The following is a 17,575-nucleotide window of genomic DNA, read 5'->3' on the forward strand; positions in this document are numbered from 1 at the left end:
CCCTCGAGTGGCGGACCATGGGGGTAATAGATGCTCTAGGTGGTACTATCAATGCATCTATCAGCCATACTGAGAGTCGTGACTCTTTACACTGATAGAAACGGGCCGGTTGTGCCAGGGGCCACTCGATCACATCCATCGGAGCTCTCCACTGTGGAGGGGCTCGAAAGATAATGCTCAAATGTGGGACCTCGGCACCAACCCACCAGTTAATGTCCATCACGCAACCTGGCCACTGCTATGCAAAGAGTGCTAGTTCTTCTTTTCCCATCCACTGGGAGATGTGGTTTGACGCTTGACTCTTCACCTCCTCCTCTATCTGTGTCATCGTCCAATCCCTTGAGTGAGAGGGTTGAAGGAAAAAGGCGCAGTTTGGTCCATCCCGTGGTGCTAGTAGATGGACCTTGCCCTTCCTTGACTTACGCACCACGAAGATCCCCACCTCTAGAGCTAGTGGGAACTCTCCGTGCTCTGCAACTCTCAGGTAAGACTACGGGCCACTGTGGAAGAACTCCTATGGTAACAGCTGCGCCTGTCCGCGTCCGTGTTGAGAACCTACCTATCATGCTGTTGTGCTACCGGAGGGGGAGGGAGCAACTGGAGGGGGGGGGGGGGAGTTGCTGTTTTCAAATCAGGTGGTATGTCCGCCTGGCCGGGCCTTAAGGCGGAGGAGGCGGGGATAGTGCGCGGGGGGGGAGTGATGGGCGAGGGGGTTGGTAAGGGGACAGGGGGGGCCGGGCGGTTAGGGGGAAAGGCAGAGCGGGGGTGGGTAGGATAGGTGCAAGGGGGGGGGGGGGGGACAAGGTGGGGGTAGGCGGGCGCAGGGCAAGGGTGGGTGGGCGGGGTGCAGGGCGGGCACAGGTTGGGGGCGAGGGCGGGCTTAGGGCGGCAGGCGGTGGGCGCAGGGGGGGAGGACTGGCGAAGGGGGGGGGGGGGGGGGCGGGCAAGGCCCGGGGGGAGGGGTCGGGTGCAGGTGACAGATTAGGCAGAGGCGGGGGGCAGCTACGTGACGCGACGGCAGGGAGTCGTTGAACCTTCCAAGGTCTGATGTAATTAAGAGCTAATCAGTTTATAATGCATTTTAAGCTCAACCTCACTCCATTGAGCACAATGACCCCATCTACAAGGATCACAATTGAGAAGGCTGCACCATAATTAGATTAGAGCCATCATTGCAAGGCATTGGAGATCACCCACCAGGGACATCAATCGAGCTGTTAAGGAACATATCATTGCTGAGATCATGATGCACAGAACTTGAGATCCGCTATAGCCTCCAAACGTTCCACACATAGAGCTCCAAATGTACCTTGTAGCTTCCTATAGTTTTCACTATAGTTTCTTAAATACTAGTATTAGATTAGGACTTCTCTTTCATTCTACTGATGAGACAACATTAGACATGCATGTACTCTTTAGCATTGGGGCATAGGCGACTTCTCGTTATCTTCACTTTACCGATGAGATGACATTAGACAGATATAGATGTATTGTGGCTTGTCTCATAGGCCACATTGGCTTTATGTAGACATTAATATATTTTTCTTTCTTTCTCTCGTTCCTTACCCTAATTTGACTTGAGACCTTCACAAAATAGGAGCAAAGGAGATTTTAAAATTAAAAAAAGAAAACAAGAAGAAGATAGAGAGAAAAGACATAAGAGAATTGACCTTCACATGTTTCAAATGTCCATTGGATTTTTTGCTTCTTGTGCCTTTGACTATACATAGGATCTCAAAGGGGGTGTTAGTAGACATGTTATTCTGTCTTCTTCTGTGTACATCCCTTGCTTGTGAGCTTGAAGGCAAGGATATAGGAGCTCTGACTGTCATTGTCTGTTAGTCTTTCTTATGTGTCAGTTTTCTTTATTTCAGGCACATTAGGTGGAGATTAGGGTTTCTAGGCATGGCCTTTGGCATTCACTGCTATTCTCAGCCTGTTATATTGTACAGAGTCTACTTTATGGAGTGCATTTGAGATCTTAGATACATGGCAGCTTGGCTGGCATCTCTCTCTCATGGGCAGCCAGTTTTGTGATTGTGCAAGGAGATCCTTGATCGAGTTGGCCTGTTCATGCTCCTTTGCTCACTTTGTTGTGCCGCTACGTGCACATCGTGTGAAAAACTCTCGAGTGCGGCTTCCTTATAGATCTAGAGAGCCAATGCTACTTTAGGCATTAGTGTTAGTGTCCATGGTTCAAAAATATTAGATTTTTGGACAAGTTTTAGCCAATTTTTGATATTTTAGATATTATCTCTTGTAAAAATCCATAAAACTGTAGACAACTTCTAGATTAGGATAACTTGTAAACGAAAGCATGTAGCTTTCAGCTATTTTGAGAGGATTTTATGTAAAAAGAAGGATTAGCGAAATCGCACGATGCACGATCGCTGTTTTCAGACAGTGAACTTCACTCTGAAGTGAGAGATGAAGAGGGAGTGATTCGGCAGAATTCTGGCCAGTGTTGGTATTTTACCCCCCTTTCGGAGCCAATGGAAGCATCAGATTAGCGATCGGTGGAGCAACATAGAGGAAGGTATTATTTTATACACGTTTTTGCTTACAAGAGTTTTATCTTCTCATAATACAGAAATAAATTGACAGGCTTAATCTTTGTTATTGTTAGTATTCTTCTACATTTTCTATTTCTTTCTGTGAGTATTCTTCTATGTCTTCTATTTCTTCGGATCCCTTCTCTTCCGTCTACTCCTCTCCCTGAATCTCCCTTCACCCTGCTGTCTCTTACCCTCGTGGTAGACTTTCGACACCAAACGCACCGACACCGTGTTAGGGGAAGTTTATGCTATCATCAAAGGTGAATTCGGGAAGATATTTCTTCGAACCCCTTCTCTTCCGTCTACTCCTCTCCCTGAATCTCTCTTCACCTTGCTGTCGCTTACCCTCGTGGTAGACTTTCGACACCAAATGCACCGACACCGTGTTAGCCGACACCGTGTTAGGGGAAGTTTATGCTATCATCAAAGGTGAATTCGGGAAGATATTTGGGCTGATTTGGGGCTGATATCTTCAGCCATATTCGGAGAATTAGCTACAACAATGTTCTTTTAATTCATTTCTTACTCTACAGAAGATATCCTGTCAAAATATGCAAGTATTATGTGCCCCTATGGCAGGGCAATGTTCGTAAATCATTCATAGATGCTTTGAATTGAATTAAGAGGAGCTTTTTCTCTTATTTCTTGGCTATGGTAAATTATCCTTATTAGGAACTCAATTTGAAGCTCTCTTGAAGTAAGTCTCCTTGCCTTACAAGCCTTGTAATTGACTCATAAGCTTTTGTCCCTAACAGTCTATATTGAATGTAATCATGCAAAGTTGATTCGTGCTATGGCATCATGTATGAATGATAGGACGCAGAGTTGTTTATGATACATGATAGCATATTGTAATTGATTTTATAATTTGTGATTGCTCTTACAATCAAGAAAACAAGCTTGATTTGAGTTAGAACTTATGAGATAATACTCTTGTGATCTTTGCTAAGAACATGCAGTTGGAAGCTCTATTAACATCTTCAAGAACTTGGCTTGAAACCTTCAACCCTTCTTTTATCTCTACCATCTCCGGAGTCTAAGCTCTTGAACCCCCATGCTTAGACCCCCATGCATTTTTCTCTCTCAATACCCTGTGATTGACTGTGATATGTCTCTGGAAGCTTTAAACATTCACTGTAATCTACTTATCTCTTGAAGACGGATCTCTATCTATCTTGTTCAGTTTTTTTGCCAAACCCTTGTGGTGACCTTCAACCCTATGCGTTGCGACAGTAGTAAACCCGACATGAAGGCCGGTGTAAGAGAACTCCAAGATGGGGGATTCTTCAAGAGATACTCTACAACAGTTGGTGCGCATACTGCAGCAGACTCAGCAACAATAAATCCAAATGTTACAACAACAACAACAACAAAGGCAAGACGAAGAGAATATTGATTCCACAGTTATCAAGGCCCTAGAGGAAGTTGGGCGGAAATTAAAACAATTTAATGGTCAAAATTTCTCTATTTTCATTCGCTTGTATGTTGAGAAAATGCTATTCTTTGGTGTACCGCAACATGCATGGAGTCGCTATTTTGCCAAACTAGCCAAGCATGGTCTTCAAGAAAGAATCCATGGTCTTTTTCAACGAGATGCGGATTGGGCTGCATTCAAAAAAGCCCTACGCAAAGAATTCTTCTTAGAAGACTCCGGCCTAATGACGAAGAAAAGTTTCACTAATTGGATTGAGAAACCCAACAAAGGTTTAGCTGCAACAGCTTTATACCATGAGTTTGAAAGTAAATTTGGACAACTTGATGCTGAAGACCAACAAAGTATGGAAGGTTAGAAGATTAAATTATTCTTTAAGGCTGCAGATCCCATTCTGCAAGAGAAGCTTGTGTAAAGAAAATACCCTAACACAGAAGCATAAATAGAAACCGTACGATAAAGCACAGACTGATAAAAAAACACAGTTAGGGTTAGGGTTAGGGTAACTCAGAGGCAATGAACACAGTGAATAAATGAAATGATATGACTACTAATAATACGATGCTCATGCAGCAAACACACTATGTAGTGAATGAATAGTGAACCTTGAACTCCTGTATCTCAAGGATCAGGGTAGGGGTAATGAGCAAGAGAGTGTGTCGTACTCCGAACGGATCCCGAATCGCATCAAGGTAGCCTCCGGATATTGAACACCAGCAAATGGAGCAGTGAGAAGCTAGATCTGATACAGACAGTAGTGAGGAGAGAGAAAGACTAAAAACGCAGGCAACATGTGAGAGAAAAACTAAAAATGCAGGCAGGACAGCCTGCAGGAGAGAGAAAGATTAAAAACGTAGCTATGAGGAGAGAGAAAACTGCAGACGACAGCTGACAGGTGAGAGAAAGACGGCAGCGACTGTAGTAGGAGAGAGAAAACTACAGACGACAGCTGACAGGTGAGAAAATCTGCAGTGATTGCAGCAGGAGAGAAAATTGCAGACGACAGCTGACAGGTGAGAGAAAGACTGCAACGATGCAAGAGAGAGAAAATTGTCAGGGCGGCAGCTAGAGCTTGCAAAAACAGCAGTTTGCTGACGTGGCAAGTTGTACGATAGTAGTGCAGATGATCAGCAGTCAGTCGCCAGGCAAAAACAACAGTAATCAGCGTGTGGAGGATTGGAAACAGGCGCCAAACTGTAGGGAATAGTGATGGACAGCAAGGGTTGAGATATCCTCTGCGAACGGGGTGTGGGCAGCAAGCTGATAACACCTGAAACATGTAAAAACGAGATTGGGGAAAGAGTGGAGAGCTGGCTGCCAATTTATAGAAAATTAGGGTTCTAGATCCTCTCCCACTTAACTCTCTCGATCCGCTTCCCGTTTTAGGGTTTTGGCTAAAATAAGCCTAAAATAAGCATGTTTTGGGACTGTTTAAGTGGCTAAGAGCAATTCTTAGCACAACAGCTTGTTGATCGCTTAGAAGATGCTACCTCCAAATCAGGAGTCAAGACTGCATGGATAGATGTTATAGATGCAGATAACATGATTGCTTGAAGAGAGCGGATGTGACTAAGATTGGGCTCTACTTCAGTTTCAACAACTCCATTGATGGAGCTTGTTCCACCTTCAAAATCTCCTATTCCTTTGACTAATTAACAACTCTTTCTTCTTCTGTTCCTTCTAAAAATGGTGTTGTGGATGAACTCATTAAAAGCACGTGTAACCTTCATCTGAATCTTACAGAGATTGGAAGATGTGCCACAAACAAAGAAGACCGAAGGAAAGAAGAAAGACAAGCAGCCAGGCTACAAATTGCAGTTTGATATAGAATCTGCAACCGATCTTAAATGAGTTCTAGAAGAACGAATTCTAGGAAGTAAAGTTGAGTTCACCTTAGGTGAAATTCTCGGAATTGCCAAACGTGAATTTCATGATGTAATTATTAATGTAATCAAAAGAAAAAGACAATATGTTGGTGATGATGCTGAAGAAACAGTGCATGCTTTTTTGCAAGCTCTTTGAGTCTTTGTGCAAGATGAAGAGAAGCTGATTGCACAAGGAATTCAACTTGAAGCAGTTAAAGAGTTAATTGCAGCAATTGAAGCTGAAGATAAAGAAAGCATGGATGCAAAAAATTAAAGAAGTGAAGGCTGAAAATGTAATGGTCGACTAGTCCAAACCAGTTGGGTAGTCCACCTCTCAAAAAGAAGGTCGTCTACAGCACATGCATGATGAGGAAGAAGTCCGATTCATTCCAAGCAGTCACTACTCCCGTACACATTGGGCAAGAGCAACAACGGAGACAATCGTCAAAATTGGAGAAAAAGAAACACCATGTATTGCACTCTTAGACCATGGTTCTGAGATAAACGTCATGGCAAGGAGTCTCTATGAAAGCGGCAGATGGCCCATAGATGTTGATCTAGATTGGCGAATGAGAGCTGCAAACAACTCTTCTAGAGAGTTATATGCTGCATGTCCTAATGTGCAGGTAACTATTGGAAATATAAAAGATAATTTTCACTTTTTTGTTCAAGACTCTTGTAGTTACCCTATCATTCTTGGGCAACCTTACATTTCTGAAGTCCGCTTTGAAACAAAAGCTCTTGATGATGGTTCCTCCTATGCTCGAATCCGAAGCAAGGATAATGAACGAGCTATCCAATTTCTTACTGTGTGTGTTAACCATTATCGAAATAGAGATCGACTGCATGATTATCCTGTGCCTCCTAATGTCCGAGAATTCAAGGGTTTTCGGGCTGTACTGCTGTAACAGGAGGCTATGGCAGTGTGTCATGTAAAAAGATTGAACCTCCTTATGCTACAGATACTGTGTCTCTAGCAAATCTGTATGTATATGCAACCAATAGTATGGGCTGTTATAAGTCTCTTCTAGCCATGACTAAAGCTGAAAGAAAATATTTATGTCATGTAAAAAGGATGCTGAAAACTTATGACATGATGGGGCTGAAAATAAAGATATTTCGGGCATTTTTTTTGAACTGATTACTATTGACACATTGGCTGAAATATATGTAGCTGCTCATACAGAAAATCAGGCTGAAAATCAGTCCATAGAAGTATGTACATAGGATTTTTATCAAACAATTCAAGAATTTATTGAATAGGAAGACATTGGTTTACTCACAAGGCTGAAGCGCAAGTGGAGACAAAATACAAGACGGTGGATGAGAAAGTCAAGCCTGTGACAGTTCCATCCACTCTCTCCTGAAAGTGAAGGGCTGGCTGATAAGGCAGCAAATCAGCCAAGTCTTCGTAACCCTTCAACCATTAGTCACAAGCTCACATCTGAAAGCATAGAAGAGCTCAAAATAGGTGAAAATTCTTTCCTTTCGCCAGCTAAAAAACACTCTTTTATGCAAATGCTAATGAAACATGGAAAAGATTTTGCATTTTAGCCAAGTGAAATAGATTGTGTGGATCCAAATATTGTGGCTCCTATGGTCATTTTTACGGTCCCACATGTGCCTTGGAATCTCAAGCCCATTCCCATTCCAAGGATGCATTTGCTCAAATTATTGGAACTTCCAAATGAGAAGATCAGAATGAAGATTTTAGAACCTTCTTTAGCACTTACTCAAATCGATGGTTTACCGCGCCCAAGAAAAATGGATCCTTACGATTCATTCAAGATCTACAGCCTATTCATCGTGTCACAATCCGAAATGTTGGCTCGGGTCCAATTGTTGATGAGTTTGCTGAAGCTTTTGCAGGTAGAGCAATTTATTTATACAGCCTATTCATCGTGTCACAATCCGAAATGTTGGCTCGGGTCCAATTGTTGATGAGTTTGCTGAAGCTTTTGCAGGCAGAGCAATTTATTTTATGGGCGACCTATATTTAGGATATGACTAATTTCAGCTTTCATTAGAAAGCCGAGACATTACCACAATGAAGACACCTCTTGGATTGGTCTGCATGTGCACTCTACCACAAGGTGTAACAAACTCCGTAGCCCATATGATGAATGCCATGCATAAAATCTTAAGGGACTTTATTCCACAACTAACTCTTTCATTTCTTGATGATGTACCTATCAAGGGATGTAAAGTCAATGAAAAGAATGAGGAGCTTAACGAAGATGGCTGCAGGACATTTGTAGTTAACCATATTTATGATTGTGACAGGATTTTGACAAGGCTAGAAGAGGTACATTTTACCATTTCTGGAGCTAAGTCGATTTTTGGAGTAGAAGAAGTCCTAGTGGTCGGACATCTGTGTGGCCTCTACGGACGTAAACCTTTACCAATCAAGATAGATGCCATCAGCAGAATGCAAGAAAAATGCACAAATATTTCAGAGGTGAGAAGATTTCTTAGCGCATGTGTATTCTATCTCATATGGATACCACATTTTGCTCATGTAGTTGAAAATCTCTATTAATCATTAAGAAAAGGCCAAAGATTCTCTTGGGTGAAAGAGCATACTCTCACTGTACGCAAACTAAAGAAGTTAATTTTTGCTCCCACTCTTAAAAGAGCTGATTATTCAAATGGTCAACCCATCATCCTTACTGTGGATACAAGTCCCATTGGAATAGGATGGGCTATTGGCCAAGAAGACCTTGAAGGTAATAGGTATGCAATTCGTTTTGGAGCAAAGGTTCTCAATGAACGTTAAATAAGGTATGCATAAGTAAAAAGGGAATTGTGGGGAGTTGTAACAGCATTAAAGTGTGATCGTGAATACTTTATAGGTGCTTCCGTAGTGGTAGAAATTGATTGTCTTCCACTCTTGGGCATGATTGCCAACTGCTCTACACCTGACATTGCTATGCTAAGATGGATTACATATATTAAATCTCTCAACCCCGAATTAAAGCATATTGCAGGAAAGGCGAATCCAGTTGCTGACATGCTGTCACGTGTAAGATATGACAATGAAGAAGAGCTGATGGATGAAGATGAAGCTGAAGAATCTATAGTTGCTGAATTTCATTCCATGGCTGCTGAAAGTACCTTTTCAATTGTTACATATACAAATCCAAAGCTGAATCTTGCAGGTGAAGTTGATCTTTTTAATGGTATAGCATTAAGTACAGTAAGAATAGGAAAAGGTACTGCTGTAAATCAGCATACAACAACAAAGATCAAAGATTTATCTATGGAAGAAGGGTGGTCAACTAGAAGTCAACATGCTCATTGTATTGCTCAAGTTCTAGTTCATTTCCTTGAAGAAGATTATGAAGAAGATTGGCTGAAGATCGGCCAATATTTGAGCACAATGAAGAAGAAAGAGACTTGGACTAATGAAGAGTTCAAGCATATTAAGAGGAAAGCTTATGGCTTCTTTGTTAAAAATAGGCATCTATGGAAGTATGCAAAGAAAAAGAAAGGAGCGCCTGTTCGAGTTTTAGGTAATAAAAGGTTGCAACTATAGGTAATGAAGGAATTTCATGAAAGCTTGTGGGCTGGCCATAAAGGGAACCTTTATTAAAGTCAAAGAAAAATACTGGTGGCAGAACATGTATCGAGATATAGAGCATTTTGTTGAAACCTGTTATGTGTGTCAGATGTATTCTATGGTCAAGGATTGAGATGGGTTACAACCGATTTATCCCTTGTCTATACATTATAGATGGGTTATTGATCTTGTAACCATGCCTACAGGGACATGGAATATGCGGTATTTAGTGCTTGCAAGAGAATATCTAACCAATCAAGTTGAAGATAAAGCTTTAACAATCAAGGCTACTCTAGAGGGTGAATGTCGTGCCGCTATGCGCTATGCGCACATTGTGTGAAAAACTCTAGAGTGTGGCTTCCTTATAGATCTAGAGAGCAATGCCACTTTGCGCATTAGTGTTAGTGTCCATGGTTCAAAAATATTAGATTTTTGGACAAGTTTTAGCCAATTTTTGATATTTTAGATATTATCTCTTGTAAAAATCTATAAAACTGTAGACAACTTCTAGATTAGGATAACATGTAAAAGAAAGCATGTAGCTTTCAGCTATTTTGAGAGGATTTTATGTAAAAAGAAATATTAGCAAAATCGTGCGATGCGTGATCGCTGTTTTCAGGCAGTGAACAACACTCTGAAGTGGGAGATGAAGAGGGAGTGATCTCTGGCAGAATTTTAGCCATGTGTGCTGGTATTTTACTCCCTTTTCGGAGCTAATAGAAGCATCAGATTGGTGATTTGAGTAGCATAGAGGAATGTATTATTTTATAGACGTTTTTGTCTACAAGAGTTTTATCTTCTCATAATGTAGAAATAAACTAACAGGCTTAATCTCTGTTACTGCTAGTATTTTTCTATATTTTCTATTTCTTTCTGTGAGTATTTTTCTGCATCTTCTATTTCTTCAAACCCCTTCTCTTTCATCTACTCCTCTCCTTGAATCTTCCTTTATCCTGCTGTCTCTTATCCCCGTGGTAGACTTTCGATACTAAACGCACCGACACCGTGTTAGGGGAAGTTTATGCTATCAGTAGAGGTGAATTCCGGAAGATATTTGGGCTGATTTGGGGCTGATATCTTCAGCCATATTCAGAGAATTAGCTACAACAGTGTTCTTTTAATTCATTTCTTACTTTACAAAAGACATCTTGTCAAAATATGCAAGTATTATGTACCCCTATGGTAGGGCAATGTTTGTAGATCATTCATAGATGCTTTGAGTTGAATTAAGAGGTGCTTTTTCTCTTATTTCTTGGCTATGGTAACTTATCCTTATTAGGAACTCAATTTGAAGCTCTCTTGAAGCAAGTCTCTTTGCTCTACAAGCCTTGTAATTGACTCATAAGCTTTTGTCCCTAACAGTCTACATTGAATGTAATCATGCAAAGTTGATTCGTGCTATGGCATCATGTATGAATGATGGGATGCAGAGTTGTTTATGATACATAATAGCATATTGTACTTGATTTTATAATTTATGATTGCTCTTACAGTTAAGAAAACAAGCTTGATTTGAGTTAGAACTTATGAGATAATACTCTTGTGATCTTTGCTAAGGACATGCAGTTGGAAGCTCTATTAACATCTTCAAGAACTTGGCTTGAAACCTTCAACCCTTCTCTTATCTCTACCATCTCCGGAGTCTAAGCTCTTGAATTCCCATACATTCTTCTCTTTCAAACCCTTGTGATTGACTGTGAAGTACCTCTTGAAGCTTTAAACATTCACTGTAATCTACTTATCTCTTGAAGACACATCTCTATCTATCCTGTCCGGTTTTCTTGCCAAACCCCTGTGGTGACCTTCAACCCTTTGCACTGTGAAAACGTCCGAGGAGGCCACATCACAGTCAGATTAGAGCCATTATCACGAGACACTGAAGACTCACCACTAGGCATATCAGTGAAGCAGCTAGGGACCGCATCATAGCTGAGATCATGTGCAAATCTTGAGATCAGCTATAGCCCATAGTCTCCACCATACTTTTGTACATGGTTCTATGAGATTTGGTTCTCCTTTCCTTTCCTTTTCTCTTCTATTGATGGAACAACACTACACATGGTTCAACCCTAGTATAGTCCCATCATATAGTTATTTTCAGTGTTGTTCCATAGGCCACCCACTTATTTGTAATGTTATCTTTACCTTACTGATGAGATGACATTAGACATGGATGTACTCTGGATTTTGTCTTATAGTCCACATTGGCCTTATGTAGACGTTAATATATCTTTCTTTCTTTCTTTCTTTTAGGCCCACAAAGAATTTACATAACTCATCCTCTTGTCAAGCAAAGATCTCACGTGTCTTATAGTGAATGAGGTGTTGGAAGATCTGCTACATGTGATGCCTTTCTCAATTTTGCATGGGAATGTATGATTGGAAATGCATTAAGCTTTGCATATGGAACATTAATAATAGATATAAGAAGTTTCACTATGGATATAAATATTATTACTATTTATTGGGCTTTAGATGCTAGGTAGACTCATATCGTATCCTTCACACCAAAAAATGTTTAGTACATATCTGCTTTGCCTGGACTGCCTTCTTTATAGAAGTCAAACTTTTCAAACTCCTATAAGTTCAAGATCCATGTGCAGCTCTTGCTTCATTCTTTATTGCTTTAGGTTAATCTATAGAGTCTAAGGTTTTCATTATCATGTCTATGACATGTTCTTAAGGTGTCAATTTGTTTATGACTCCCCCTCCTGTTTCAGTGGGTATGAACAGAGGGAAGATCAATGGCCATGTATGCATTTTGGACCCCTAACCAGTTCTCAGGTTTAGCCAAAAATCTGAAGGGGTGCCTTTTAAACTATTGACATGGTGGTCATGAGTGACAATAGTTAAAAAGGCACCCCTTCAGATTTTTGGATAAACCTTTGGTTGAAACTCAGCAGCGGATCCATCAATGGCCTAAATGTCTATCATATATTTTGCACCCCTTCCTAATCTGAACCTGATGATGTAGTGGTTATAGGTAACCATGATCTTAAAAGAAGGCTGACTATGCCTTTTTGATTTCAAACCCTTGCCATCTTTCTGCTGGAAGGCTGTTGCCTGACACCTTGTCCTTGTGTGCACATCATGAATGATCTCTGACAGTTAAATGCACATATTAGGGTCAACTTGAAAGAAATGCGACCTTTGTGGATTTATGAAGTTTGCAACTGAAAAGTCCTAAAATTATACAGGTCCAATTCTGTTTTTTTCTCCATAAAGGGTAATTGTATAAATTACTAGAAACACAAAATACAAGTGAGCTATATCAGACAATACTGGAGTCACAATTGGACTATCTGGCTGATAAGGAAAGTGAAGAAACTGCAGCATGCCAAGAAAGCAAATCATCCCTGGGAAGGATGCCTGCAAACTGAATGATGCTAAACTGCCAATGAGGAAGGGATCGCTAATGGGCAACGCGACTGTGCACTCTGGAAGTAGAATAAAAAATGAATGCATTCCAGATAGTCAAATTCTTCTTCTTGCTTGAATTCATAAACTGTATCAAAACATTAGCTTTTAGTGTTCTCATGATGGAGGCGCACTTGCACTTCGATTTGGTGCACAGAACTGGTCTAATAAACTTTGCATTTTGTGTGGATATACCTCAAGTTTGTTTTATTTGTCATTTACATAGTCTCTTACCTGTAGATAGGGAACAGGGAGTCTTGTTTTCCTTGGTATCTCCACTATTTTAAATGGCTTATGAATGTCAGTGTGTAAATTTGTTTAGTTATATAGTACACTTAGGTGTAAAATGAGTGTCTTGAACATCATACTGGCATTCTGTTGTGATGGGGAAACTACTTGAAGTCAATTGTTGTTGTCTGCTGATTGTTCTGATTGAGAAGTAGGTTTTTGTTGAGGATTATTATTTGCTGGATATGCAGAATGAAACATTCATTGGTGTACTTATGACCTGGGTGAATGCCACCAAACTAGAGGATTTGGTATATGATCGAACTGGGCTTCAAGATACTGGTGAAATATTGGTTGGTTTGTCAGAAAACTCAAGTTTTGTTCATCTCCTATTCCCTCCACTGCGAAATCCAAAACTTACTGATATCCCTAAAGAAGGTGCTATTGCACGAGCTATAAACGGGGAGTCTGATGTGCTAACAGAGTTGGATTACAGTTGTTCCAAAGTCATTGTAGCTTACAGACCAGTTGGCTTTATGGATTGGGGTGTGTAATCATGTGCTCACCATTCAATAGCCCACTGGAGTGTACAGTGCATTTTTTTTCTTCATCATAGGTTTATGTTATTGAATGTTATAGACAATTCTTTTGCAGGACTTTTGGCAAAGTTGAAAGTGTATGAGGCTTATTCTCCTGTTCGAAGCGTACGCACTGTGATAATCATCACGATTGTTCTTCTTGTTTTTTTTGGTGTGTTAGCATCTGTTGGATTAGCAAAGGTATGCTGTATGTGTGATGTTCATACACTGAAAAATGTCTGCTTTCCCAATGAAAGTTTCACAGTTTTCTTTTGCTTAGGATTAAGAAAAAAGGATAATTGTAGCTCTCTTTGCATAGTGTTTCCTATGTATATTGTTACATCTTTGGTAAAAGATACAGTGGTCATTGCAGATGGGAGTGAATTATGCACTCACTTTGCTAGAAGGGTATATCGACCCCATATAATATCTCAGCACATGTTTAAGATGACTAATGCACTTGATAGATTGTGTCAACTTTCTTTTAAAAATGGTTTCACCTTTAATTAATCAAAATCTTCAATTGGTAAACATTGCTGAAATCAGTTGCATTTCAAGGACTAAGTTTTATTTGTGGAATAGCCACATTTAACAAACATGTTGAGATGACAAGCTCAACACGTGCAGACATTGATGACGGATTGCCTGGTTAGATGGATTCACATGTCTACACTTAGCACGTTGGTGGTCATTATAATCCTCACATGGCCACTGACATTATATTTAGTTTGTTACACCTACCTACAATTGGCATAGTTAAAGCGCCGGTCTATTAGTATAGTCAATTATGTACTATTTGACTTTGTAGGCCACTTTTTTTAATGTTGTATCTTATCTATACTTTGTGTACATTGTATTGTGTGTAAAAAGAAGAAGAAGAAATGAGCAAGAAAACGTTTTGGTCTCCATCTCTCTTCTTGTATTCTTGAGTGAGCTTTCTCTTGTGTATGGTGTGTGTTTGGCGTAACAGCTCAAGCAAGTCCCTCCACCTTGCGATTCGCGACACGGTATCAAAGTGGTGCCACTGAGAGACGTTGGATTTGAAAGCTGAAGTGAAGGAGAAAAAACAAGGATTTGAGCAAGTAAGCAATGGGTAAAAAGCTCTCCCATTCTTCCACTTTTTCTCTTGGATAGTGCCTGTGGAGGCACTGGAAGTAGGACAAAGCAAAAATCTTAGATTGCTATGAGATTTGGTGTGCGAACAGAGCACTATATATTTTGCAGATAGGTCCTTTAGCGATTTCCAATTACTTTTTTGACCATTTGAGGTTGTTTTGGATCCCGTTTTAGACTCGCTAGGTTGCGGACAATAGTTTTCGGGTATATTGTGATTTCAGCTATGTCGACCGAAAGTGGATGCATTGATTATAGATTTTGAATTTGTAAGTTCTGAGGTGTTTGTCAAGAAGCAAACACAAGTTTTATTTGCAAATAGGTTGCAGATTATATGTATTGTTGAGCAGTTAGTGAAAAAGGATATTTGATGTTTTATTGTGCACTTGTTGTAAAAGGTTGTAGAAGAATTTCTTGTTGTTTTGTATCAATGTTGTGAAAATGACAGAGAACAATGGAAACCTTATCATTGAGAAGTTGGACAAGAACAATTATCCATCATGGAAGTTTCGTGTGACGAACTTCCTTAGTGAAAAAGGTCTTTATGAGTTCGTTTCAGGTATTAAAAAAAAAGGAGCTAGGGCTAAGTAATCTTGCGACTGCAAAAGAATTAAAGACATGGACATATCAAAAAATACTATGCTAGGACATGTTAAAAAGGTAAAAATTTTACATGTAGCTTGAATAATTTTTGAAAACATGTTTTCAATAAATACAAAGGCATGGAAGATTCAACTCAAGCAAGAGTTCAATACATTGAAAAAAGGAAAGATGTCTGTAAATGAATGTGTTTTGAAAGTGAGAAGCATTGTAGATGTCTTAGGAGCTGTTGATGCAATGCTTGATGATGATGTTTTGGTTTCATCTATCTTGGCTAGCCTTAATAATGAGAAGGCCTAGAAATCATTTATCACTGCTGTGTATGTACGGAAGCCGTCTTCAGCCTTTGACGAGTTGGTATCTTTCATGATCATTGAAGAGATCAATATGTAGGGTGAATCATTTGACAGAAGTGGTGAACAGTTTCAAGCATTTTACTCAAGTTCAGGAAGAGGACATGGTAGATCCTTTTCAAGAGGCCGTGGTATGGGACATGTTGGTTATAACCAGCAAAATAGGTTAAATCAATAATTTAGTGAAATGCAAGTTTTAGGAGGCCGTCGAAACTTTAAAGGTAGAGGGAGCTCTAGAGAAAGTGGTAGAATGACAAAATAGAGGTTCTAGCAATTCTGGTATTGTTTGTCATTATGCTTAGAAAAATGATATCTATAGTTGTATATTGCAATAAGGAGACTATGCATCGTCTTTACGATAGAATACAAATAAAAATGAGTGTCTGTTTGTTATGCAACATATGATGAATGTTGTATACACGAAAGGGGACATATGATGATGTATGGTATGTTGATTTAGACGTATCTAATCATATGATCAGCCATGCTGAATGATTTTGAGAGATATAGAATTTACAAAATTCAGGATATATGCAAACAGGTGATGATTTATGTCACTTGATTTTACACATTTAAAAAGTTTTATTGTCCTTGCATGATGGTTAGACAAAGAGTCCATCAGATATATTATATGTGCCATTCATCACAAAGAATTTAGTGTCTATTGGCCAAATGGTAGAGTAAGGGCTACATGTTCGATTTAATGCAAAATATTGTTTTATGGAAGACTTTAATCATAAGTGCAGGTTGCTCGCAAAAGGAATTAGAGTTGGCCGTAGGTTTACTTTAGATATTGAAAATCTTGCTATGAATATTGCTATGTATAATAAAGACAAAGGAGTGGTTACAAACATTGAAATATGACACAAACATATTGGATATGTAAATGTGCAAAGGTTGAAATTAATACAGTCCAAAGGGTTGGTTACAGAGTTGCTTGCTTTTAGAGTTGCTGAAATTTATAAAGTGTGTAAAGTATGTCAGTTTGGTAAGTCGACAAGACAACCTTTTCCACATGATAGAGATTCGAGCAAAAATATACTTGATGTTGGGCATACAAATGTTTAGGGGCCTACACAAAACATACCTCTTGGTGACAATAAATATTTTATCGTGTTTATTGATGATTGTTTAATAAAGATGTGGATGTATTTTATGAAGAAAAAGAGTGATGTGTTTGAGTGCTTTAAAACTTTCAAGGCTATTGTTGAAACAAAAATAAGATTGAAAGTTAAATATTTGAGATCAGATGGAGGGGGAGAGAATACCTCTCTAATGAATTTAGTGACTTTTTGAGGTATTATGGGATAGTGAGATAGTTTACTTGTAGGTATATCCCATAGTAAAATGGGGTCACAGGAAATGAAAAATAGGCATATTATAGAAGTTGCACTGGCATTGATGGTGACTGAAAAGAATTTGTCAAAACATTTTTCAAAGTTGTTCATACTGCTGTCTATATTATGAATAGAACTCTCACAACTGCAGTTCATGGGATGACCCCCGAAAAATACTTTACAGGTAAGAAGCCCGATATGTAACACTTGAAAGTTCTTGGTTGTATTGCATAGATTCATGTACCAGATGGGCTGCAAAAGAAGCTTGATCTAAAGGTTGGAAAATGCATTTTTATTAGATACTCTTTAGAGTAGAAAGGGTATCGTTGTTATAACCCTGTTATAAGTGAATTCAGAGTAAGCAAGGATGCTATTTTTGATGAGATAAGTAGTTGATATGCATCTAGTGGTGATGCATTGGATGATAATGATGATAAGACTTGGGATCTAGTACAATTTCCTAAGGGCAAGAAAGCTATTGGCTATAAGTGGGTCTAGAAAATTAAGCATAATGCAGATGATTCTGTTAGTAGGTATA

The 17,575-nt window shown here is 39.5% G+C and overlaps 1 protein-coding gene across 4 annotated transcripts in view; it reads left to right on the forward strand.

Moving 5' to 3' along the window:
- Window positions 1-17,575, forward strand: part of LOC148020256 (uncharacterized) — an 83,736-nt gene that overhangs the window by 14,043 nt on the left and 52,118 nt on the right. For all 4 annotated transcript variants that reach the window (XR_015694939.1, XR_015694940.1, XM_087700593.1 and 1 more), the window contains 2 exons: window positions 13,308-13,602; window positions 13,711-13,835. Coding sequence is in view for 2 of the 4 variants with exons in the window: in XM_087700593.1 (XP_087556719.1) it covers window positions 13,308-13,602; window positions 13,711-13,835 (420 nt within the window). In the remaining 2 variants the exon portion in view is untranslated. The remainder of the gene's footprint in view (window positions 1-13,307; window positions 13,603-13,710; window positions 13,836-17,575) is intronic.

The sequence above is a fragment of the Lygodium microphyllum genome, chromosome 19 (genome assembly GCF_053477565.2).
Source record: "Lygodium microphyllum isolate KBCC chromosome 19, Lygodium_microphyllum_v1.1.10, whole genome shotgun sequence".
Taxonomy (NCBI): domain Eukaryota; kingdom Viridiplantae; phylum Streptophyta; class Polypodiopsida; order Schizaeales; family Lygodiaceae; genus Lygodium; species Lygodium microphyllum.